This window comes from Daucus carota, chromosome 5, assembly GCF_001625215.2.
Source record: "Daucus carota subsp. sativus chromosome 5, DH1 v3.0, whole genome shotgun sequence".
In the NCBI taxonomy this organism is placed as follows: Eukaryota; Viridiplantae; Streptophyta; class Magnoliopsida; order Apiales; family Apiaceae; genus Daucus; species Daucus carota.
In genome coordinates, this window is record NC_030385.2 from 42,599,933 (window position 1) to 42,626,898 (window position 26,966).

At 33.8% G+C, this 26,966-nt stretch overlaps 2 protein-coding genes across 3 annotated transcripts; both read right to left on the bottom strand.

Moving 5' to 3' along the window:
- Positions 1-1,364: 1,364 nt before the first annotated feature.
- Positions 1,365-16,468, bottom strand: LOC108223100 (lysine-specific demethylase JMJ21). 2 transcript variants are annotated; one of them, XM_017397178.2, is made up of 16 exons: positions 16,221-16,468; positions 12,502-12,612; positions 12,298-12,350; positions 12,080-12,222; positions 11,261-11,458; positions 10,967-11,166; positions 9,921-10,020; positions 9,245-9,823; positions 8,457-8,579; positions 6,568-6,648; positions 6,147-6,475; positions 5,755-6,012; positions 5,126-5,210; positions 4,736-4,940; positions 3,447-3,615; positions 1,365-1,777 (listed from the first exon to the last, which is right to left on the bottom strand). In XM_017397178.2, exons 1-16 carry the CDS (start codon positions 16,364-16,366, stop codon positions 1,639-1,641), a joined length of 2,919 nt encoding a protein of 972 aa, XP_017252667.1. In that variant the 5' UTR covers positions 16,367-16,468; the 3' UTR covers positions 1,365-1,638. The 2 variants fall into 2 exon arrangements, with proteins under 2 accessions (XP_017252667.1, XP_063950728.1); XM_064094658.1 differs by lacking the exon at positions 12,080-12,222 and having other exon boundaries at positions 1,564-1,777; positions 16,221-16,251.
- A 2,678-nt stretch (positions 16,469-19,146) lies between these two features.
- LOC108223353 (phospho-2-dehydro-3-deoxyheptonate aldolase 1, chloroplastic) lies at positions 19,147-22,459 on the bottom strand. The gene is made up of 5 exons (XM_017397556.2): positions 21,767-22,459; positions 21,377-21,654; positions 20,820-21,096; positions 20,465-20,710; positions 19,147-19,488 (listed from the first exon to the last, which is right to left on the bottom strand). The coding sequence occupies exons 1-5, from the start codon at positions 22,340-22,342 to the stop codon at positions 19,225-19,227; spliced, it is 1,641 nt and encodes a 546-aa protein (XP_017253045.1). The 5' UTR covers positions 22,343-22,459; the 3' UTR covers positions 19,147-19,224.
- Positions 22,460-26,966: the final 4,507 nt, after the last annotated feature.

Genomic DNA, 26,966 nt, shown 5'->3' on the forward strand with positions numbered 1-26,966 from the left:
TAAAAAATTATTTTAAATTTTTCACTAATAAGAATCTTAACGAGTACATTGTTATCGGACATATAATATAAAAAATATAAACTTTTCTCCTGTAAACATCCAAGTAATTATATATGATGAGGATATTAGAGTCTAACCCCTGTTTTCAGGTGCTCTACGTTCAAGTCACCAGTCCTCTACTTAAACCTTAAATATGAGAAGAAAGAATCATGAGAATTTGTGTCAATGTATATGGATAAGATATTTGATCAAAACCATTGTCCAGTCTAATGAGGGATAATACTCAGGTAAAAATATTAAAATCATATAATATTTAACGGATTTTCTATGGTGTGCTCAAGGCACACAATATTCACTAACTCCGATGAGAATTCTAGCTTTTGATTGGTAGATGAATAATAAATGTAAATGGCTACTCTGCATTCACATCAATTCGACCAATCAAAACAAGTCATTTTCATGAAAGTTGGTGCCCCTTGGCACACATTAGAAAGACCGAATATTTAATTAAGATATTAAATTATCTTCGAAAAAGTTGACGACAATAATTAATTAGATTTTTTTACAAACTTCAAAATTTGATGATATTCGAAGATATATGAATTATCCTTTGAAATTATCTTTAAATCAATGGCATTCTAAATTATTTTAAAAATATAATGACAGTCAACTAATATCATTTATAATCTATCAAAATCAAATCATGATTTTCAAAATTAAGATGAATATTTTTGATACAATGAATGATTTAGATATTTTTTAATATCTTTTATATTGTTTGTATATATATATCTTCACTCCATTCATGAGATTTTAAATAAATTGCGATTATATTCTAAAAACTTTTCATGAAATTAACTTAAATTTAATATTAGTCATGATCTATTATATTCATAAAAGAACAGTTAATTTTTAACAATTAATTGAATGCACTCCTAAATTCTACAATAATGGGGTGGTATAAATTATGGCATTTTAAGGAGGAAATCCAAGATTTCACCTGTACTAGGGATTTGAAAAAAAATTACTTAATATATTTTGAAAACTTTTTCTTTAAACAAAATATTCTCATGAGATATTTGTTTCAAAAAATATCAAAAACAATAATAGACAATTCATTTTGAAAAATATTTTCTCATTCTTAAAAAGGGAAAGTCATCTTCCCACACAGTTAAAACAAAGATTACAATTAAAAAAAATTATATTTAGTGGTTATCAGAAACATCAAATACTAATTTCATAAAAAATGATTTTTGACAAACAAAGTGAATTAAAATTTTGAATTTGGGAAAAAGAAAAATTAAGACAAAATTTGAGATATCTGGCCATCCTATTAACAAAAACCATGAGTGCAAAAACGAGGCTAAATCAACAAATTCCACTGACCTTATTAAACACAAGCCTTGTGTTCCACTAGTGTATGAGAACTTTGACATAATTTACATCCTGTTGTATCAAAGGTACATTGTTTTTTTTTATCATCTCATGCAGCCTCTCAAGACAATGCTACATAATACAATAGCAGAATAGGCCAAGAAGACTAATAGACTGTGTACAGAAGCATTTTAAAGAAGCATTTTAAAGATCAGATATTTGTATTGTCATTAGATTCACGTGTACATGTGTACATGAGTTGTATTAAGTTAAACCCGTATAGTTATTTAGTTCCCCCCACACTGCTTCCTCGACATCCTCCCATGATTGTGACATCCTCAACTCTTTCCATATGCTGAATATAGCACCTAAGATGTTGTCATCATGCAATATACAATAGCACCTGTATTCACCAAAGTACTTAATTTAGTAGGCATGAGTGTGAATCAGAATTAACTTAGTTCCATGATACTATTTGATATGTGACGATCATTGATATTACAGGTCAAAGGAAAAGGAGAATCATGTATTTTAAGGATGACAAATAAAATCTCCACAAACTCTAAATCAGTGATCATACCAAATCATGATGCAATAGTATTAAGGCCCTGACACAAAATCAAAAATGAGCCGAATACAGTGCATACTCTTAATTCTTTAACCTTTTACATGGATGCTTTAAAAAAACCTTTGTTATTATAGGATTGAATTGCACACATACATAAGGCTTCAACATAACACAAAAGGACTGTCTGGTTTCTACTTGGATCTTTAAGGGAAAACTAATTCACTTAAAGGAGGGAATAAATGAACTAAAACATTTAATGATGGTTCTTTTAAACATGATATCATGGTATGAAATGATCCCAGGAATAGTAAGAATGTGCACATTACTTAGTCGACAGGGGACAAAGATTTGTTTTCCGGAAAAAGAAATAATATTGGCCTTCAACGTTGATATGACCAAGTAAAAATCAAGTTCAAAGAAAAATTTCACAAAAATTTGAAAGTGAAACTTCATCCACACAATTGCAACTTACAAATGGAGTTGAGTTCTGATTTCTGATTAACCGCATTCATTATAAATCCCTTTATTGTCTTTTGCGAAATGTAGAGGTTGAGTTTGTGATTGTCATATAAGGGCACAGAAGTATGTTATAACACATATATGCATGTATATAAAAGGAAACTGCACGTCCGAGCAACATTTCTGGGACACTCATCTGTATTTTGGGTTGGAAGGGAGAGTGTAACTAAAAGTATATATGAGTTGATGATTAAGTTCAATTACCTAAATTCAGTAGTCATGTACAAGTATAAGCTATATCTCTATGATGCTTCAATTTCGATAGTCATAGGCAAAAGACCACCTAAGGTTAAAATTAGGATGCAACAAGCCAACAACAATAAGGTAAAAAAGGTGAATGAGCAAAAAGAAGACACTGCCTAATTGCAACATCTTTTATAAATTATGTATAAACTATGTTAACCGGACTCAACTAAAAGTGTCCAACATGGACACATGTCCATGTGTCGAAATAAGCAATATTTTGAAATTTTTGTAGTTGGCATTATATAAGTGACATGGTGTCCATACCCATGTCTGGGTAACGAGTGTCCGGCACGGGTACTTGAGGCAAATGAACGAGTCATGGTAACAACTTTAGAGGTGAGTTTTACGTTTGATTTTTGGTAAGAAATCATCTTTATGTTGTTGAATATACAAAATCATGTTCATATTTTTTAATTTTAGTCAACAATAAGGGAAGAAGGAGATGAAAAGATAAAAAAAAAATAATAGTGGCCTCTCAAAAACGTAAATTTGGATTCTTTCCTGCCTTTAGCTTTCTCGCATCAATCGATGACCGAAAACTTTAGTTGATCGGCTTGTCTTTCACCGGGCAGCAAAGTCTTCAGTGGCTAGCCACTCACAACTAGTAAACAACTTAATAACAAGAGCTAGAGATACTTTAATTTTAACTGGGCTAACTTTAACTTCATTTAAAAACATTCCAGATCACTACCCAACACAAAAGAATTCAAGAATAAAACATAATCAGATTCAAACTCACATGGCTAGGTATGAGGTCCTGTAAAACTTGCTGTCTTGATTCAATAATTCCTTTTGTCCTGCATCACTCATTAAGGGAAGCTGGTAGCTTTCCAGAAATTTCTTTAAAAGACGTGAATCTCCTTTAAAAACATCAAGGTATAAGGGAATCAGATCGCATATTGGGTCGCCTGCAAAAGCAAAATATAAACATTTCTTCAGTAACAGGTACAGAGAACAAAAAACCAGATAACTTCTTATAATAAGAGTATCATGTTTTCATTCTATTTTATGTGGAAGCTATATGATACTTAAGTAACTCTGAAATTTATAGTGTTCACTCCAAATCAGTTCATTGACATGCACCATGTTTACTATAATGCTACATAGAAACGGGTAATCACTGATTTACAACAATTCCTGGCAAGAAGAACATTTAGAATTCAACAGTAAAAATTAATAAGCAGTATAGACATTGCTAAAAGCATAGTCAAAATTCCTCACATTTAACCACTTGGTCCTAGCATTGTTCTAAACGTTATACATAACATGAGTGTATATCCTCCCATTTAATCTTAATATATAATGGAAGAAACCATTCAAAAGGGACTAAACAGAGGTCCTATATCTCCACAAGGTTGTCACTAATTATCAAAGTGGATCTGCAATTTTTACGAAAAAGTGCAATAATAAAATAATTAAAGGCATTATCTATGATATTGGACTTTGTTGCCAATAGTATCTTAAAAACATCTCAAATATGTAATAAGCATTTCATTTCGACAATATTTTTTATATATATAATACAGGAGATTTACAATAGATTTAAGTACTCAGATGCAGAAATAGAGAAGATTAGACAAGAAATGTAGAAGAGCGCATAAACTGCATAGAAAGATATATTTTAGAGAAAGAATTCAGTTTGGGCTAGAGAAAGAAAAAGTGCTGGAAAGAAATTCCATCTTCTGACATTCAAATTCAACATACTAAAAAGTAGAGCATTACAAGACTACTTATAGTAGCCAATTATTTAACTAACTCCCAAGAGATTACATTACCCACTCTACTAAGAACACTACTAGGACAGATTCTACTACCCCATTCCTAACAATATTATATGTGTTAAAAAGAAATAATACCAGACCCTGTACCTTCACACGTGTATTTTCTAATTAAAAGAAGTGAGATAATTAGCCATTTGACAGTTGATTGTACTAGATTTGCTAAAATAGTAAAGTTTGACATATAACTTGATAGTGAACAGAGAATATGAAAATACTAAAACACAAGGAATAAGCTAGCAGTACCCACCTACTGACATATTACCAAAATCAAGAATATGGCTAGGACGCCACAAGTTCAGTTCTCCTTTACTATAAGTCGTACCCAAACCACCAGAAGTTGTGTCACCTGAGCCAGAACCAACAGAAGATGGTTCCATGATGATATTGTCATCCATTATATCTGCATGTATCCAGGTACAAGTTCTGCACACTTCTGGCACTCCTTTGCCACACTATAGCATAACAGATCAGATTCTATGAAACTTGAATATGTCTTGGCACGTGAAAGTGCTTATCTTATCATTAACAGTTCAAAAGCTCGTCATTAGAAACAGAGAAGAATAAACAAACTGTGCTAATCTTATCATTATCAGTGCAAAAGAAACAAGATTGAACAAAGAAATAAACAGGACTTTACCTGAAAGATATTGAGGATGTTCTCAAAATCTTCAGGAATGTATTCTTGGACTCGTTCTATCAAAAGCTTGGGAATAGGATCACCCCTACAGAATCTCACATTTTAAGATGTTAGTAAACATACAATGCTTCTTTTGTCAAATGCAATAGAGATTGATGCTCAAAAGCATTTCTCCACATTCCTTGCAGACATTCACAAACATCGAAACATATAAGATATCTGACAAAGAAAGTGCACAAAAGGTTTATTAAGTTCCTGCTTTCAACGTAGAACAAGGATAGAACCAAAAATCATTAAGCTGATATATGAATCTTTCAATTGAACTACAAACGGAAATTCACCAACTCACTCTAGAACAATGTCATCAGCTCCCATTAGGAACACAAAATAACTGAAAGAAGCTAAACTAACAAAATTAAGCTGCTTGAAATCTATTTGACGTGAGTATAAGAAATCGGCAGCTATAAAAGTATATGAAGGTTGTGTGACATGTATATGTGCTTTCAAAGATTAGTTTACTTCTCTTCATTCATCAGTTATCACCCGAGAATATCTATAAGTTCTGAACTCTCCAGTAAAAAAATCAATAGCAATAATTATAGACACGTGGAATTTTTGTTAGTATATACCAATTAAACAAGCGGCTAACAACATCCTTTCTCTTTTTGTTGAGGGTTCCAAGAAAAACTTTCCATTCTGCTGGTATGCTACCTCCGTCAGTCTCACTCTTGAAAATACTATTATAATGGGCATCTTTTTTATATTCATTATTTTCCCTGATGAACAAATCACATAGAGGTGGAAAGGGCATAAGATGAAGGTTACGCAGCTGTTCTCCCAAAAATGATGCCAGATTTACGGTGTCTTCCCATAAGATTCGATCCGCTCTGAAAATATTTAGTAGAAATAGTACACAAATACTTTAGATTCTATGTCAAAATACTTTAAGCATTGCAGTTATAAATATTGAAACTTACTATATTCAAAAAAAAAAAATAATAATAAAAATATTGAAACTTACAGCTCAGACAATAGCTTCCCTTTACATCTTTTTGTGACAATATACGGCCATACACTTGGGTGTCCACGAAAATGACTCGGCTCGCTTGTTCCGGCGTTTCTATATTCAAATTGTTTTTTGCTCCATATGCCAAACGGAAAATCAACATCTCTAGATATATTATCAAGATTCAAATCGCATTCATCCATTATATCTGGAAGGCCTTTACCATTCCACGGCTTAACCTTATAAGATCCCCTTTCGAAGATGACAATTCCGCTAGCCAGAACATCAGGAATATGATTTTTCAAAGAGGATCCATACTCGCACAATAAACTGTAAAATTCGAGCTGCAACACAAGTAAAAGTCATTAGAGGTTCTAGAAAAGTATTAATAATCTAGTGGACAAATCAAAATCATATAATCAATTATACTATATACCTCAGTGCCAATCGAATGAAGAGAAGCTTCTAAGCCATCTTCCACATATATCTTAATTACATTATCAGCCACAAGGTAGACCTATTAACAAACAGTGTCAGGTAAGAAGGTAACAAGAAAGTTAGGTGTCCTCTCATAATAAACAATATAGATATCTAGTATGAAATACTGAACGGTGTCCATACTTATACTAAAAAAGAGTCATTTTGTCAAATTATCAAAAAAAAAAAAAAAAAACTTTTGTCAGCCAAAAACTCTCCGTATACCTCATTACCCCTCATTATATCCTCTTCTCTGTGCCATTCGGGGCACCCCAACTTTATTTGGTTCACATCACGGTTATAAAACAACTTCCTCCTTGGCATGATGAAATGGTGTAACAAGCAACATGGTAAATTGAACTAGTTGATAAAACACACGATAGAGTGGGGTTGCCCATCCGTTTTTAATCATCCAAATAAAACCACCACTGATATATGTTTACATCATCTTACCATACTAGATCAGCAGAATAGAATGGTTTTAAGTTTCGTTTATTGATTTTGTCAAAAAAAATTAAATTAGTGATGAGACTGCAGCACTATTTAATCCAGTAAAAAGGGGGTAATAGTGATCACAGCCAACTACAACTTAAAAAAAGCTTATTTTCTCAATCTATCCAGTTGAGCTCACTGATCTAAGACTGACAGTTGACTTTCTAGTGGCAGAGACCCCAGTTTATAATAAGGGCGTTACTGTAACAACTCATAATGAACAAACAGGGCAAGAATACATCTAAAGCCTCGGATAAGTCACCAAATTAAATGCTGTAGAGGATTATTGAGAATGTTAGCATTGGTTGTCAAGGGGGTGTACTGAACCTAGGGATACAGATTACACATTATGAACTATAGCAATAATAACAGTATATAGCAGCAGAATTTTAGCAATCATATAACTAGAGAGGGGCAACTAGGGGGTTCGGTCGTTATTTTATACTAACGAAAATGTGAGTTCAGAATTGAGAGTGATTGCAACATATGATATGATCTTGGTAAGCCCATAACATAACAGCTTCAGGTTTTAAGAGAACATGGTATCAGAGCAATGGTTTTGGAGGGACTCGACGAGTCTCTATGGTTGGTGGGCCCAGAATGGGACGAGATTCCCACATAATAATTGAAAATTGACCGGGCACTAGGCCCAAAAAGGGACGAAACACCTAGTGATCCTTCAAGTGAGGAGGGATGTTAAAAAAAATATAATATGATTCTGGTAAGCCCATAACCTAACACCTTGAGGTCACCTAATTTATATTTGCGCGTCCTTCATTGTTTGTTTTTCAAATTGATAAGTATGGGACCAAAAAGACACTTGTTCCGATAGTCACGAGTAACTGATCACCTCAGAGTATTGGACTCTCGCTTGGCCAATATGGCAGGAATGATTGCTTCGGAAATATAGGACACCTGGCCTAATTAAGTCCACAACGCATCTCCTTCTCCTCACTTCACTTCTCGCTTAATTGCTCAGCTAGTCACTACTTAATTAAAAGTGGCAGAAACCCTACGTCATTACAAAAAAAAAAAAAAAAGTTATCCTTTAACGACTTCAACGTTATATTGTTGCGTTTTGTAGTTCCCTAAGACCATTGAACTGGATCCAGGAGGTTAGCCTAGTCCCATACGCAATTACACATTACATTTCAGCACATGGATTTACTTGCAAGAAAACTTAATGTCTAGAATCCCTTCACGTTTGCAAAAAATAATAATGAAGAACTGATTATGCATAGAACATGAAAATATAGCAGGTTGATTAGAAGGGACGAATCATTATGTTCAATATATGTACAGAACACAAGCAAAGATGACATTCAAAAACCAATACCATAACTTAAATTCACTTACGGGATTGCTGCCTGTGCCAACAGGAAGTTTCTCATCATCTGAGGGAAACTGCAATTCATGGAAGGAACAAATTGCTCCCATGCAAGCAGACCATTTACCAGCATTCAACGCAAGACAGGCTCCCTGTCCATCAGGATATGAAATCAAACAAATCATTAGCTTTCAACTGCTATAGACTTCTGATACTAATTTTCAACTGCACCCGCAAGATAACAATGTGTCTATTTCCAGATGTAGGTGGTGCAGGCCAAGAAGATTGGATTTGATATTATTTAGATGATTTTGTAACCGCTGAACCTATATTGAGCAAGTCTTCACAGAAAAGGTGCCACATATCTTGGCCATTAAAACTTAATACTCGTTTAGAAATTGAAGTTGTTTTCTGTTCTAAGCTAACTGTAAACATTGCACGTAAGAATACTTTATATGCATACTACAACATCTGTCCTATCGTTATTGGACAAAATCAAACAAATAACACAAAGTTATATTTGACTTATATTGGTTCCGGGATTAAAAATGCATTATCTAGTTAAAATGATATATAAAGGATGATTAGTAAACTACAAATTTTTCTGTCAAAAGCAATAATCAAAAGATATTATTACTAAATACCTATGTTTTCTATATACTGAGCCATTCTAATAAATCTTTATTTACATTCTTCTGTTTAATCTTAGCTATCTCAAAATAATTACTGTAGCAGTCTTTGCTCCTTTCATGGAGCATCATGATACTAACTAATCATTATAATAAAAAGAAGACTGATGAAGAAAGAGCAATTGTACCTTCCAAATCAAATCTCTATGTCCTGGTTTTCCAACCCAAAGCGTCCATAACCACTCTCTTAGTTCTCGTTGTCCTATAGAGTTACCTGAGCTCCATAAAGCATTGTAGTGGTCTCTCTCTTTGTCTAAAAACATAGCCAAGAAATTGATATCGTAAGAAAACTCTAAATTACACACATCATGAACATTGATGGCACCACGCCTAGCAATTTCACTATTTGGTTCCTTCCCAGACTCCGACACTTTGGCTCTCTTCCCATTACTTGTTTGTCTCACATCACGCAGTATACTTTCTTCAACATGCAAAGCATTCTCTTTTACAACCTCCAAGGCGTTTTCTTCAAGAGCAAGCAATCCTGCACGACAGAGTCCTTTATGTCGATAACCAGGAGCCATGTCCAGACAAACAAATTCAAAGTTCTTAGAATTCACAAAGTTCTGAGTAACAGCAACGGTGGTCTCCAAATTTAGCACGCAGTGCCACCATCCACTTGGAACATATATGGTTTCTCCAGGTAACTGAGTACACTCTATCGGCTTTTCTTCATCGGCAAGAAGTGGGTAAAAATCGAGCCACCACTGTAAACACACAAATAATATCAAATAACGCCCCAAAAGGAATAAATAAACTCCAGAACAACAATAATTGGACAAACTTTCTTCGCTAGTCAAATACCTGCAAGGATGTTGGAGTATCAATACTAACATCACCATCATCTTCATTTACATGAACTGTGACACCTAATGGTACTCTTCCTGGTGGATAGAGTGCCCACCTATTGAGTCAAAATTAAAATGTGAAACCTGATTTTGTTCTGAAATAGTTTGAACTGCTACAGAAAAGATTAAATGTTAAAGTTAAAGGCTGTATTCCCACATAATGAAAGTTATGTATATCCGTATATTAAGTAAGTTATCTCAGTCTATTTGTTTAGGTTGCTGTCATTCTCCTTCGTTCTCTTTTTAGTTTCTAGTTAAGTTGTCAAGTCACTGGATTGTTATTTGCTAAGGTTCATGTGGCATAAATGTGCACCAACTATCATCATGAAATATAAAAAATCACAACTTCTATTCCTAGATACCAAGGCATAAATGTGCACCAACTATCATCATGAAATATAAAAAATCACAACTTCTGTTCCTAGATTCCAAAATAGAGTAGCCGTTACAAGATTATTAGAGTTGCAAAATTTTGCTTAGATGACTCTGAATTTTAGAGGGTTGCCTGATTTTATTTTTTAGAAAATTGCACATTATGTTCAAGTTCAATGTATGTGAATCAAGAGTAAAATTTATTGACTAAAAGACTATTATAAGTCTAATTTATAGTCCCTGGTTCTGGAATATCAATGCTAATGCTGGACACTTCCGAAGAGTCCTATATATACTTGCTAATAATCATTTCATATTACCAATTTAAACCTTGATTATTATATAGGGGGAGAGGGGACTTCCACCTGTCACTGTATGTGTTTTTGTTTCTAAATGTCTATACCTAAACCTAATTTCATTCTGAGACCAGCTATTATAGGCGGTTATACTTGTAGTCCCCAGTCCAAATCTGAAACTTAATCTACCACTTGGAAGTCATTGTTTAATACAATATCCGAGGATGACGATTTATCAGTTTCACAAGCATCAAATTAAATTGGAAAAGGTCATTAAAAGGTAATTGGGCTGAGGTGCACTGTATATCATTTCTCAAATCCAAATCCAAGTTACCTTTTACGACCATAAAGTAGAGTATTCCAAGCACTGGTTAGAGCAGGATCAACATGCCAAGAGGCACCAGATCTCTCAGGCCCAATAATGAGCCATCGAAAAGGGGGCCTTTTGTCTCTTTCTAATACATCAAACCAATCTTCCTGGAATAAATGAGGCACGCTGTAATCCTTCAGCAGACCTGGTGCAACTTCCCCAAACTGCAATCAGTAAGTTGGAGTTCTAAGAAGAATTAGAATGTGCATACATCACATAGAAACTACACTAAATACACTAAAGTACAATGGCAAGCACCTTGTCATCAAATATATAGAGGGGATCCTCATCATGCTGGATCTGCGAGTAGGAGATATAATCTCTAAATTTTATACTTGCTTTCTTTGAACTTCTCTGAGAAATTCTAAACACTTTGTCCCCGTAATCAACCATAAGCCGATCCGGTGTCCATGCATGTGTTGCTGACCAAGTATTGGCCAGTCCAGATATCAAAACCTTGTGTAAAGCTTAGTATTAGATACATGAGTACAGCATTGTCGTTAGTCATGCTAGCAAGAAACCTGAAACTTTTTTACTTTTATCTTAAAAAGGGCTTTTGACTTTTTACTTAGCGAAATTGAATTGTATACTAACGAACAATTTACATATGCAAACATGAGAATAATTATTGCAATGTTACCAATACATACATACACACACACACACACACACACACATATATATATATGGGTTTGTCTAGTGTGTGCCCATGGGCACATGCTAAGCACGGAAACTCATAAATTTGGTGTGTTTTCATTGGTGTGGTTGGTGTGAATGCAGGGGGGCCATCATTATTAAAAGAGTGTAAGCCAATCAAAACATAGAAAAACTATCACATTTTGTGCTTATTGTGTGCCCATGGGCACACATTAGAAAAACCGTGTGGTGAATTCCATGGGAGCCATTAGATTAGATTGATCTAAAGAATGAGATTAGTTTGTAGTTTTTAGTTTATTTTTAGTTTGTATTTGTACACTTGTGTGTGTGTGTGTGTGTGTATTTACAAATAAGAAAACTATTGTTCTATAAGTACTTGCTTCCAGTTAATATGGATAACCCTTGAATTCAACAACATACTGGTTTCTTAGCGTCATACTCATGATGAAACTCTTCTAGAGAGAGGTCTCTCTTTCTTTCCACATTTCCGTTGTCAAAAGAGAATCCATTCAATGTGGTATAGCAACGGTATAATCTTCTATACAGGTATAGAGAGTTGAATCCTGATATAAAATTTACTTTAGGACTGTTTGGTTGATGATATAATTAATAGAGAGATCGTGCAGAAGATCGGTTACCGTCAAACTGCAGGGCCTTTTTGCATGGTTTGTACTCATTTAGCAATTGCAGTCTGCAGTCCAAGCAAAAAAAAACAGAGGGGGAATACCAGTCTTATCAAACTCATGCAGTTATACTTGATATTATAAAATAGAGCAATAAGATTTTAACCATGAATTAGAAGAAAATAACTCATATATAGATAAGAAGAGCTCAAAACATACTGATGTAGTGTTGTTTTCTTCCAGGAGCCTTTATACTGAAGCTGAAGGTTTAAGTTGTTCAAACAAAGAGCCATCCATAGTGGTTCTTCATTGCACAGTATATACATTACACTGCATATTTCATAAATAATAAGGAGTTAGTGATTCATCACATATGTTACATTATATACACACATTTCAATTAAGCTGGAAAGAAATAACTCACAAATTACATCTGTATTTAAAGTTATACGTCATTTTCTATTCGCGACATAGTTGATATTCATTATTAGAATACCCTATCATGGGCGAACTGTGAAAGTTTTCACCATATACACCTTAAACATAGTATCAAAAACAACTTGAGAAAGGATCAAGCCCTCAGTTGCTAAATATTTACCCTTACGAATTACTATTACTATCCTAATAATAATCTCATTTGTTTCAATGTTCGTTCGGGTGCCTAACTTGATAATATTTACAACACTCATATCCACATGTAATGCATGAAACTACCCATCCTATGTGCATACACTTTGTGGCTCTAAAGAAACACTGCCAATTTCTAGGACAGTTGTACAAAGACAAGAAAATCGTATATGATATAAAAAATTTGCGGTTGGTACAAATAGAGAGTTGGAAATTTTTTGTGGCCATTATATTAAATAACTAAAAAGCTATTAATTTTCTGCTAATGAATATAACACTGCTTTTTGGTAAACGAATGCAACCTTCGCAAACCTGAGTACAAAGCTCGGCATATACAAGTGTTAAACCTTGGTTATAAATTATTAAATACCATGCTTAAACATTTGAACGCTAAAAACGAACGTTACTATTAAACAGGCCATATAACTATTTGACTTGTAACTTCTATAACCTAATACTGAATCCTGTATGGTTACATGAATAAGTAGTTATGCAATTTTGGGCAGTGTTTAGGGGTTTAATATTTGATATTAGAGAGGAAAGGACTTATTGACAAAAATCCTTTTGTGAAAAAATATTACTCTATGGCTCTAAGAGATTTAGCAAGACATTTTTTGCCTAAATGAACGATTACGGTCTTCAGGTTTCTTTTGAAGATTATTTATGGTGCCAAAGGTGTATGTGATTATTATGTTTATTTGAATTATGTCAAAATAATGGGAAGGCCACTGATCAGCTATTATACATCACAAGATGGGGGCAATAGCCGAAAATTTATAATTTACGGTTTATAATTTACGGTCTAAAGTTTATTGCCGAAAACATGAAATAAAAATTATAGTTATATTTGAGTGCATTTCGTGTATGTAAACTATGCACTTTCTGCAATTCGCATTCTTGAACTATTAATTGTTTACTTTCTGTACCGGCCTTTATATATATTATTAATTTGCTTACCCGGACTTCAATTGTGCACTTTAGGTACAAAAACTTTATATGCCTGTACAAAATTATATTCCAAACAAAACTTTAATTTATTATTCATAAAACAATTTCATATTATGTGTGAATTTAGATTAAAAAAATCAAAAGCCAAACATTATATTTGTTCTTTATTAATTTTATATATTTTGAATAGGCAAGTTTATAAGCTTACAAATTCTTTATATGTTCTTGTAAATTTCAGGGTGAGTGAGAATCGAACCATAAAGTTGGGACGAAAGGATGAAAGAGGATAAGTGGGTTATCCCATCACGCTCGTTCTTTATTTATTTTAATTTAATAAATTTTTAAAGATTCTTTATTGAGGTTTCCTAGGATACTAACAATTTTCATGGATAGTGTATGTACATAATTGTTTTTAAAAAAAGTTAAAACATCAAAATAATACATCTAGGGGCCTTACATTATAAGTTAAAAAATTATGTAATTTTTCCGTGCTTTATATTGTTCTTAAATACTTAATTTTTCATATTCTATTTAATACATATACAGCCAAATATAAAATAACTAAACAAAAAAAAATTACACGATCATTTCGCAAACTTCAAGTACACAATTTGCTCAATTTCAGATAGTCCAGGTACAAAAAGTACATAACTATGGTACAAAAATAATGATAGTGAGCAAATTTTTGTTTTTGCATACTTTAGGTACATAGAGTGCAATGAACTTAGAGTGCACGATTGATAGTTTAAGTACAAAGTGTAAAAGTTGTATAGTTCAAATAATAATTAATATCGAACGATGTATGTGTGATCAATCATCTATATAGATACTTATCATATTTAGTATATTACCAACTACTTTATACAAAATATATATTGAACGATTATAAAGCTCTTCACAACAATTATTCTTAATATCAATTACAAATTTAAAAAACATTACACATATGTACTTATTATTCAAAATAATTACACATGAGTGTCTACCACAATTAGTTTTTATCCCCCACTAGGAGTAAAAGTATCAAAAAGATGAATACACTATAAACTCTATATTATTTTTAGCCCCAGACCTTGCACCGCCGCTGTATTTCTTTTCCTAATATATGACAAAATGCACAATTTTATTTTGATATTTTGAAAAAGCTTAATGAGGCCAAGAGGAATACCATGAAAGAGTTACTGTTACTGATCACTTGGACAAAATAAGGCCATTGCTATTGTTACGGATAGGTTATTTTGGCCTAATTTGAAGAGGTATCTTGCTCGTATAATCACATAGTGTCGTACTTGCCAGAGGACCATGGGGCAGAAAGCAAAACAATTGGGTTTATACACTTCTTTTTCGAGTTCTCTATGTTATGATATTTGGGAAGACTTTGGCATGGTCTTCGTGTTAATATTGCCAAAGACACGTAGGACCATTATTACAATCTGTGGTAGAGCTTGTCAATGGCTCATTATATACCATGCAGCAAGATTGATAATCTTGATCATATCGCCTCGATCTTCTTTGGCGAGCAAATATCCCACGAAAATACATGGTGTACCTTTTGAGTATAATTTCTGAAGTCCAGTTTGTGTTATTTACATTTCCAAATAAATGCAAAGACTGAGAGTTTAATATGAGTTTAGATTATTTGATTAAGTATCTTCTAGGTGAACACGTGTCTACATGGTATAGAGTCATGCATAAACTTGAGTTATAATATAATGCTTTTGCTAACAAGTAATAAGTCCAAGGGAAGCAATCTTAAAAAAAAGTTAATTGGTCTTCAGCCTAGATCACCCATAAATTTTCCTTCCCTCCCCCTTGGTAGTTTATTGATCTTACTATTCTAGAGGTGAATAACCACTTTGTACAGAAACACAGAGTTACTTTGCATTAGCTCTTTTAAGCCAAGAAACTCATTTTCGTGTTTCGATCATGAAAAACATCTCCAACTTGCCCACATTTATCCCGAACCTTCCTTTTTCATGGATCACGAACTACTGATCAATCAATTGGACAATAATATCAATGATGTGAGGAACGATAACCGTTTCTCCGAATTTAACATACCAGAAACCTCACAATCAAAATATTCAAGACATGAGAACATCTAATTTATCCTTTAGTTTATCCATAAAGTAACTCTTAAGTTTATCTACGCAAGTGACCTAGGTTAACTTCAATCCGAATCCCTATTTCTACTTTCGAATTCTATACTTCTTACTCAACACCGATAATACCGAAACATACATATACACAATTAATAGTGAAACCTGCTAAATCTTAACATATATATCGACACTCAATTGAAGTCATGATGATGCAACAGTTGAATATGAAAACATATGGATGCGTGTAATGAGAGACAAAACCTGCTAACGCAGGACAAGCGTGCGACATCGCGAGGAGAGAGCAGTAGCAGAATTGAGCACAAGGTTTCATCAGGCAGAACGCGTAGGTCGCCTAGAGCGTCGATTCTGCGGTCTCTCGGAGCTGTAGAGCTCTCATCAATCTCCATCAATAACGAATTATCTCTGCGTGTGTGTTAGATTTGTAAATTTGTTGGAGTTTGTCTTAAAACGTGAAAGGCGAGTTGAGATGTAGGAATATGTTCCCCGCGTACAGCTTAGGCAACACGCGGTGGAGAGACTGTTTTTTATTTCAATATTTATTATTATTATTATTATTATTTAATTTATTTGTTTAACATGTTAAGTACGGAATATTTATTACTCCCTACGTCCTTTTTTAGTTGTCACATTTTCATTTTTGTTAGTCAAATTGACTAATTTTTTATCAAAGATTATAAATTATATTTTCATTATTTATAAAAACTGAAAAATACACTTTAAAGTATATTAAAAGTTATTTCCGGTGACATATTTTTTTTAATTTTATCAATTGATAAAATATCAACAAATTTCAGTCAAACTTTGATCAATTTGACCAGCACAAAATCAAATTTGACAACTAAAAAATGACGGAGGGAGTATTATTTAGTTATTCTCATCAACGCCCAGTTGTAAACCATTTCTGATCACAAAAATTATCTGACAAAACATTCCTACTTATCACAATATCTATCATTAATGTTCTCAATAACATGATTCATAAAAATAGTCCTACGAACCGAAAAAATAATACTAAATATCATTTATTAACGTTATATCGTCTAGCATTTTGTTGGGATTAATAAAATAAAACGCTACTTTTTATAGCATTTTGTTACACATACAGAATTGTTCAGCTTAATAAGTGTGAATAAATTAAATTGTTCATCATTGAAACCAAAGAATATACATGATGGAACGCTTCAGCTTATGAATATTGATTTTCATTTTTCACCAATAATTAAATACATGAAAAAAAAAAAAGAAGAAATAATTAATTAGTAATTTCAAATAAATATTTTTCACTGTATCAATAAAAAAGATCATAGCGGGTGTTTGTTTCGAACTTATAAGTCCAGCTTCTGGATTATAAGTTAGGAGCACTTATTCGTACCGTTTGTGTAATAAGTCAAGAAGCACTTATAAAAAGTTAGGAATACTAGCTTTTGTTTCAGGGTTTCTACTTATTTCCCAAACACTTTAATCACTCATAAGTCTTATCTTGCTTCTAACTTCTACTCCACTTATTTATTTTAAGCAAGAAGCACTTATTTTAAACTCACCCAAACGGCCCCATAATTAATCGGAGGAGAGTCTAAGAATAAATTTGAAAATCGACATTAATTGGATCATTGATAAAATATATCGACATAATATAATTTCATTTAAATTTAGTCTCTACTAAATTAATTTACATTAATATACAATAATAGATTAAATTTTAAATATCCAATTAGTAAAACACCTTTCGACTTGTAACGATCCAAACCATGAGAATAGACTACAAATGAAAAAATTATGATGACCTACTTTAACACACCTAATTAGGAATGTGTATGGTGCGGTTTGTATTCAATCTGCAATCGAAACCACGTAAGTGCGGTTTTTAAAATTCAAAATCGAAACCAAACCAAATACTGTTGATGCGGTTCGGTTTATAATATAAACGGTTTTGGTTTTATATGATGCAGTTCGGTTTTCAAACCGTGAAGGTTGAGAATTTACTAATCCTAGTGTAAGTTCTACGACTACTGACTACATTCTCTTTTTTTGCATTATCAATGCATGTTCAGAGTGCATATTGCATAATACTCCACACCAACACTTCAGTTCCTGACTAAATATTTATATGTGGTGCAGACCAAATTCTAATAAGGTGATCTCTGGCATCTGCACAGCACTAGCAAATAGATGAAATAAAATTAAGGTAATCAGAGAGAGATGAAGATAGGTGGACTGGCCCAAATAAATTAACTAAGGAGTGGGCAAACACCAGTAGGCGGTGTATAAAATTTAAATCACATATCTAATTACATATTTATAATACATATGATTTAAATATTTAATTTAAATATATAAAATAAATATGTATATTATTGCGGTTCGGTTCGGTTTATATTCGGTTTTAAAATTGTCGAAAGTATCGGTGCGGTTTTATTTGGTGCGGTTTCGTACGGTTTTTGTGGTTTTCGGTTCGGTTTCAATTTTCGGTTTTTCCTCATCCCTACCTCTAATCATACCCTTCAAGCAACTCTCGTGAGAAGGAAAGCTCAAAGCAGGCAAGAAAGATAAGTGTCCACATTCCACGGTTCGTTTGTAGTAGGTCGAATGGTTGATTCTTAACATGCCACACTTAATCAAATGTCTCGTACATGTCACAACGTGTACAAGACTCTACTTAGTATAGTGATAATATTGTTAGTAGTATAATCAAAACTGAATGGGATAGTTTACACTGATAGTTGTTTTAAGCGTTTGATTGTTTTTTGCATTTTGAGTTTGATTCCTCTCCGATGAGCTAGTAATTCTACGAGGATGTATGGGTTTTGTATATTGATCGACAACTTTGACTCAAAAAAATTAAAATGACCAATGTTCCTCGTGCAACATGTCTATATAGTATATATCACATCTTAATGTTTAACAATTGAGAGATTCAAAACCGGCTGCAATAAACTGTGACTTTCATCTTTCAGTTCAATCAAACTTACTCTAAACAATTAGTTCAAGTTGCCTTGTTTTAAAGTTTCAGTTCTTGTAATATGTCTTTGTCGAAGTAGATACACCAACTTACACCACATTGTTGAACATAAAACTATTACTTTTATTTGTCCGATTCGGTCCCGTGTAGTTTGAGTCGAGAGTCTTGTGCAGTATGCACATAAGAAATTAAGAATACACAACACACTTGAAAAAAAAGGGTTCCAAAACTAATTACATGATAACATATAACAGGGTCTTAAGGCCCTCAATGACTTGAAAATTTTTAATTTAGCGAAGGCAGTGATTGCTTGTTGCCGATTCTCCTCCTCCTCAGACGCTCTGCAATGATGAATGCCAGCTCCAGAGACTGAGACGCGTTCAATCTAGGATCACAATGTGTGTGGTAGCGAGATCCTAGATCATCAAAAGTCACGGTTCTTGATCCACCAATGCACTCGGTCACGTTTTGGCCGGTCATCTCCAGATGAATTCCACCAGGATGGCTTCCTTCTTGCTCGTGCACGTCGAAGAATGCCTTGACTTCAGCCTGTTACAGAAAAGCACAGATATGTTGAGAATCACAATTCCAAAACAATAACAAGAACGCGTGCTGAATTAGGCATACAACGTGATCATAATTTGAACGGTTGAAATGAGTATTTTCTGGAGCCCCCCCTGACATTGCCAATTTATGTAAAAACATATTTATTTTTTGCTCAAGCTAGATACAAAAGCAAAAAAAAATCACATGGGAATGGTTCAATATAGTACAGAACAGAACAGCTCATATACAGAGACACATAACTAGCCGCTGGCAATTAGAGAATTGTCTTTTTCAGTAAGAAAATGCGACCCAGGATCCACTAGGTCTCGCTTTCTTACCTACAATCATGCCAAACTTATCATTCCAGGTCCATCTTATCAGCGGGTCTAGCTACCATTGGAATATCAAGGCAAAATATTTGATACAAAATAAGATATTTTTGCGATGCATGGAGTACATAGAAAAAAGTCCCAGTTAACACGCCAGGATTTAATTAAAAGCCAATTTCACATTATAACAAGTGCAATTGATATGTATGTGTGCTTATATCGACATTTTGGCATGAGTTGCAAGCAGACTCAGACTTGCTGAAATATCAGCAACGACTTGTGGTGGTTACTTATGATATGTGTTAACTCTAGAAATGATGGAGATGGATGTTCCACTTTGGCTGGAACTATCTATAGTGACTTCATTTCACTTTACTTTATAGGGATATCGGATATGATAATAGAATATGCTTATTACAATGTTCTGTGATCGACATTCAAGTCTTTTTGCAGGCATGTTTTCTGTAATTTGGATTAAGTACATTTTGTGTTGCTTACTAGCAAATCTTATATCCTTTTAACATGAGCATATTATTATTTTTTTCAACCAGTTATGTGAGAGCTACTTATTAAGTTCATTATATCCTTCAACAAAATTTATAGACAAGCTTAGATAAAAATGCAGTAGAGTGAAATTATGAGCGTCTTACCCTGATAGCATCAAAGGGTCGAGTTTTCAGGCCACAGGGAGCTTTGATGGTGTTTCCGTGCATAGGATCACTGACCCAAGTGACAATCTGCCCAGCTCCGCGGACTGCCCTAATTAGATGGGGAAGTTTCACCCTCATGTTTTCTGCTCCCATCCTTGCGATGACTGTGATTCTGCCTGCTTTGTTCTGAGGATTCAATATCTCAACGAGCTTTACAAGTTCAGTTGGATTCATCTTATCGCTGACCTGTAAAATTAAGACAAATTTCTAGTCAGCCAAAAATACTCATCTTATTTATTTACAATTCATGGACATATGAAAGTTAATGTTAAGAAAGATAATCAAAAACAGTTACCTTAATGCCAATAGGATTAGCAACCCCTCTCAGGAACTCAACATGAGCACCATCTAACTGGCGAGTCCTCTCCCCAACCCATATAAAATGCGCAGAACAATCATAATACAGGCCAGATGTAGAATCTAATCTGGTAAGAGATTGCTCGTAAGGCAAAAGCAGGCACTCATGCGATGTCCAGAAATCAGTGGTTGTCATGATAGGATGGTCAACAGTAAGTCCAGCAGCAGACATAAATCCAAGAGCCTCATCAACTCGGTTAGCAAGTTCTCGGTACCTATTATTCCAATACAATTATATACTCAAAACTAGTTGGAAGAAAAGGAGTATGCAACTTAAAGAATTCAGTGCACGAGGTCTTAATCAAAATCAATTAGGAAACGACTAAGAAATATATATTCTTTATAATTACTGGCCACAATAAACTACTAAATCAAACAGAACATTTGACTACACTTAACCAGACAAATTAGTGTAAACGGCCAATCTCTGCTAAATTAAAACAACTGGCTTACATAAAAGATAATCAAGAGTGACAATTGGAAAATCAAAAGTACCTGTCACCCTGTTCACTCTCCTCAGTGAAATCAAGATTCCATTGTGTAACCCTCTGCATAGCAGCGTAGCCTCCAGTGGCGAAAGCCCTCAAAAGATTCAAAGTAGCTGCAGATTGACAATAAGCCCTGATCAATCTCTGAGGGTCCGGAGTCCTCGACTTCAAATCAAAAGCATCCCCATTCACATTGTCCCCTCTGTAACTCGGCAGCTTCACTCCATCCTTTTCCTCAAAACCATCTGATCTTGGCTTCGCAAACTGACCCGCCATTCTACCAACCTATATAATCAATATAATCTCTCCACAAGTTAAAAATCTAAAACTCCCAACATCCATAAGATTTATTTTATTTTATTTTTGTCAGAAAAATCTGATAGAAATGAAACCTTACCTTAATAACAGGCATTTGTCCACCAAACATGAGAACAGCTCCCATCTGAAGAAGAATTCTAAAGGTATCCCGAATATTATTCGCATTAAACTCCTTAAAACTCTCAGCACAATCACCACCCTGCAACAAAAAAGCATTCCCCATTGCAGCCTCCCCTAGCTTCTCCTCCAAATGCCTGGCCTCTCCTGCGAAAACCAGGGGAGGAAACGCATCCAGCGTCTCCAGCACAGCCTGCAGCTCCTCCTTGTCAGGGTACTCAGGGAGCTGCAGCGCCTTCTTTGTTTTCCAGCTCTCTATATTCCATTTACTCGAACCCTGTTTTGTCACAGCAGGAGCTGCAGTAACCGACGAGGAGGAGGCCGCAGCAGCCGCAGTTGAGGACTGCTTCGCCGCCTTGTCGGAAACAATGGGATTCTTGGAAGGGTCAGGAGAATGCACAGCTGAAATAACCTGGACGGATCTGACAGACTTAACTTTGGATGCAAGAAAAGACTTGGAAGAAGCGGCCAATGAGTTCTGTTGTGTCTGAAAAGACTTGGAAGAAACAAGAGAGTTTGTTCCTGTGAGAGCAGCCATTAAGGTGGTTGTTTTGGTACCTTAAGTCTTATGTGATGTAATAAACTGAGTTTATGTTTAGGTACCTGAAGACAAGAGAGAGGTGAGGCAGAGGTTTTTATAACTAACTGAATCAAGTGCTTGTGGTGGCGGGGGTAGTTGAGGAGGGTAATATTGGAAAGAAATGATGCAAAAAAATCTAAGAGAGAACAAGTCAAGAAATGGTTTGGTCTTTCACCAACCATGATTGAATGTGATACATACAAAGTAATGTAAGAAAATCAAACCTACCATATTTTATAATTTGCTTGCTCTTTTTCTTGGTTTTGTTGTTGGAGTGATGATTGTTTTAGTACGAAATGTGAAAAAAGTTAGGTGGCAATATAGGGTAGCCATATGAATTGTTTGGAGATGATATTTGTGACCCAAGTTGGTAGGTAATGAAACTATTTGTTTAGTTTATTTGTTTTTTTAGTGATTTAGACATTTAGTTTGCAATCAAGTATTTTACCAACTTAATCAAGATACGTTGTACACAGATGAACAACTCCCTTCATATGCACTTCTTTTTATCCGATAGCTAATTGGATGTCTATCATTTTAATTCAAGGAAAGTATTTATTATTTATAAGTGGAAAAATATTTTTAAATAAAACTAACTTTTATTTCATGTATTTAGGCAAATTTTTTTATATTTATGTTTTATCGTGTATAATAATTATTCATGTGATGATAAATTACTTTTTAAAATGATCATTTACGTTTTTATGAAATAACTTTCTTAAAATAAAAATAAATCACAAAAAAATCATAATTTTCAATTTATCATATTCTGATTTATGCTTGTAGCTGTTAAAACCTAGAAGCTGGTTTCTAACACACCCTAAGTTACGCCGGTATATTGAATTCTGATAGGTGGCCACGTTTTGAAATTCAGAATATTAAATTTGGCAATTGGGTGTGCCAAACCTATATCGAAAATATTAAATTTGGCAATTGGGTGTGCAAAACTTATATCGAGTGGAACGATAATATTGAATTTTAGAAAATGGACTCTAAAGGTTGAACATTGGAACTCAATTAACAAGTTGGTGAAATTTATGAATGAATTTCAGAAGAAAAGGTTTGAATTTTTATTCATTTTTCATTATTTTCTGATAAAATTTGTAATTACCGGTATTATTAATTATATTAAGTTGATATGTAGAGTTGCAGCTAAAACGCCAAATTTGACGCGCTATTGTCAACCCATTTATAAAAAATCGAGAAACTATTCAAAAGGACAAAAATGACAAATGATAATCAAACAAAAATGATAATTGTACCTGCAATAATCGAGCAATTTCAAGGACATGCGCATCTTTGCACGTGACAAATGCAGTCCTTGGTCTGGAATCACTTACCAGAAAACCTTTCAAACACTTATAAGTTATACTGAATGTTTAATATAATCTAGCAAAAAAATTGTTTGAAATAAAACGACTTAAACAGCGGCATAGCAAGAATTTTGAACAGGAAAATAAACGTGCGTTTTAATATGCTTAAATTTGAAGAATCGTACATTTCTCTTCAATAGCTAGATCTGAGACTGCGAATCTACGATATTTGTACTTTTCTTCTTTAACACAAAATTGAAGTATATAACGACATCTGATCAAATCAAACAAGTATATAAAACTTTTGTTAACTGTTTATTGCTGGTTTCTGACATCTTAACTGAGTTTCTTTGTGCGAGTTCGGTTCCTATTCGATGCCACTCCATCCTTCGAGTATCGACTTTCAATGTTGGTGAACGCATGAAGCGATATTAGAGCATCTCCAATGGTGTTGGTTATAATCGTTGGTTAAATTAGACCTGTAAAATATTATGTAAAATTTGTTAAACCTGTAAGACATTTTGCTTCAGTGGTATGGGTTATATTTGATAAGTGCATATTTTTTATATTTTAAATCCCTAATTATTGCTTGTTCTCACTTATTTATTTGTTTATTTGTCTTTTTTTCAGGAATATTGCAAATGCTTGAAGAAATAAAAGAATAAAGCAAAAAAGAGAAAAAGATGGAAGAAAAGGATCATAGGGGAATATTCTCAAGGAAGCATCTAGATGGGACACCTACACCCCCCCTCTACCCTAATTTCCCCCTATAAATACACACCTCCCCATCATGTTTCAACCAACCTAGGATTTCATATTTTTAGTAGCCTCTCTTTTATGTAGTAGATCTAGTAGTAGCACTCTAAATTTGTAAACACTTTTATTATATCAATACAAGTATTCATTTTTGTTCTTAAATCTTGCTCTTTACTTTTACTTCAAGGCTATGAAATCTTCCTCTAACTACAAAAGGTTCAAATTTGTTTGTAGATTGGAAGGAGCCTAATTATATGTTTTAAGCTTGCATTTTTCAGTATTTAAATTGAGCCCCTTTTAATTCTCAATATTATTAGTGGGTTCAATGGTTTAGTATTCTAGATTTTGATTTTAGCTTGTAGTTTGATGGGGTTTTGTTAGAGACTTGGTAGATAAGCTAGTTTTGAAGTTTTGTGTGATTTGGAGTTAAATTGGTATGCTTTGGTGTTTCTCTTTGTTCTTGATTTTGGGGCTTTTTGGTGTAAATTTTAGTTTATGATTTTGACTTGAGGTTAGTGGGTTTTGGTTAGTTACATTTTATATAGGCTAGATTTGAAGTTTGGTATGATTTGGAGTGGTTTTGGTTTGGTTTGAATCTTGTTTTGATCAAGAAATGGGTAGTTTAGGAGCTATTTAGTATAGAATTTAGTGTCAAATTTGGTTTAGAGGTTAGTGGGCTTTGATTTGTTATATTTGGAATGGCTAGATTTTCCGGTCAAATTAATTTTCCGGTGAGATTTAAGCTATTCCGGGCACTCCCATAGATTCCGGTGTGCTAGTGTAGTGACTGCGGCGGCTCGGTAATCTTATGTTTGTTTTTTTTTTTTAGTCACTGCTGTGTCTTATGTTTCGACCACGCCTGCTGCAATTTTTTTTTTATTAATTAATTAATTAAGTATTTGCGACCACCGATTGTAAGTGATAGTAATCTGATAGTTTTATATGTACTGCCCTTGATTTCTTCCTTCCGCGTGCGTGCTGATTTTCGTGTTTTTTTCTTTTATTAATTGTTTTTTTATGTTAACTTAGTTAATTTGAGTTTCTTTAAAGATTTTAGTCATTATTTTAAATCAATTTTCATCATTTAGATATTAAAAAAAACAATCTCAAAATCTTTTGGTCTAATCCGATTAAGTTAAAAATTAAGTTTTCGTGAAAATAAATTTAGTCCTTGGAACGAATCTTATATTACTAAAACGGGATCGTGCACTTGCGATTATTTTCAAAATCCTTATTTTGAGCACATCAAGTTTTTGGCGCCGCTGCCGGGGACTAAAATTAATTTTCGCGCCTTAATTTTTAATTTTTCGGATTAGTTTTTTTTTTTTATTCTCTCATTTCTTTTTTTTTGTTGAATTTTAGGAATTTGGAAGAGTATGAGCTAGCTTGGAATAAGTGGAGAATATTCTTGGAGTATTGGAAGCTTTCTTGGGTAACTTGTATCTCTCTCCTATTTCAATTTATTTTATTTAGAAAACCACAAAAAAATTGAAAATTAAAAAATCACAAACAAATTAAAAATTTTAAAATCCAAAAATATTTGCTAGAATTACATAATTGTTGCATCATGCATCTTAACACTTAGGAGCACATTATCTAGATTTTAATTTTTGTTTTTAAATTTCTGTACCTTAAATTGTGGTGATCGCTGGAGGACCCTAAGGTGCGTTAATTTCTTTCTTTCTCTAGATTAGGACACGTAGTTTAAATCATCCATATTTGTTTACCGCTTCTATTATCTCGTTGTGTGGTGCATCATTTTAAATAAATCTTAAGGGCAAAACCCACTCATAAGATAAGGGAAGGGATTTCATCACTCTTTCCTTGGCCCACAACGACTTAATTACTTCATTTTGCATTTACCTAGCCTTTAATAAAATTGAATTAGACGTTAGCCCCTAGGATTTCGCGCTCAACTAGGAAGGTACCTAAAAGACGAGGTAATCTTTAATTATTCCGACTTTTCGGTGTCTAAGGCAAGCGAAAGCTTACCTGGCCGATTAAGGTTTGGTGTCTAAGCGCGGAGATTGGCCTCTTGGCAATGCCTGCTCCAAACTGGCCAGACCGGTCCGAATAATTTTGGATTTATCGAGTTTTTGGTGGTCCTTAACGTTAGGAGCAAGGTCTAGTTCATTTTTATTAGGGAACCCTAGAATTAAATTTTTCTTTCACTTTTACACCCTTTCTTTTGCTTGTTTTATTTCTTCGCACTTATTTGCTACGTGTTTACTATCTAGTTTATGCGAACTACTTGGGTTAGGAACGAATCGTCTAGATTAGTAAGACCTATAATCGAGATTCCCTCGTCCTCTTCGGATTCCGAAACCCTAGAAGTTCTAGAACCGATAGTAAACATGGCATTGTCTCTTAAAGACCGTTGTTACCCATCCCGTTCCGCTCAACCATCGTGCATTACCCTTCCTCCCGTTAATGGGAATAATTTCGAGATTAAGGCACATCACATTAGTATGTTGCCTAAGTTTTTAGGGAGTGAAGGTGAGGATCCCTACCTT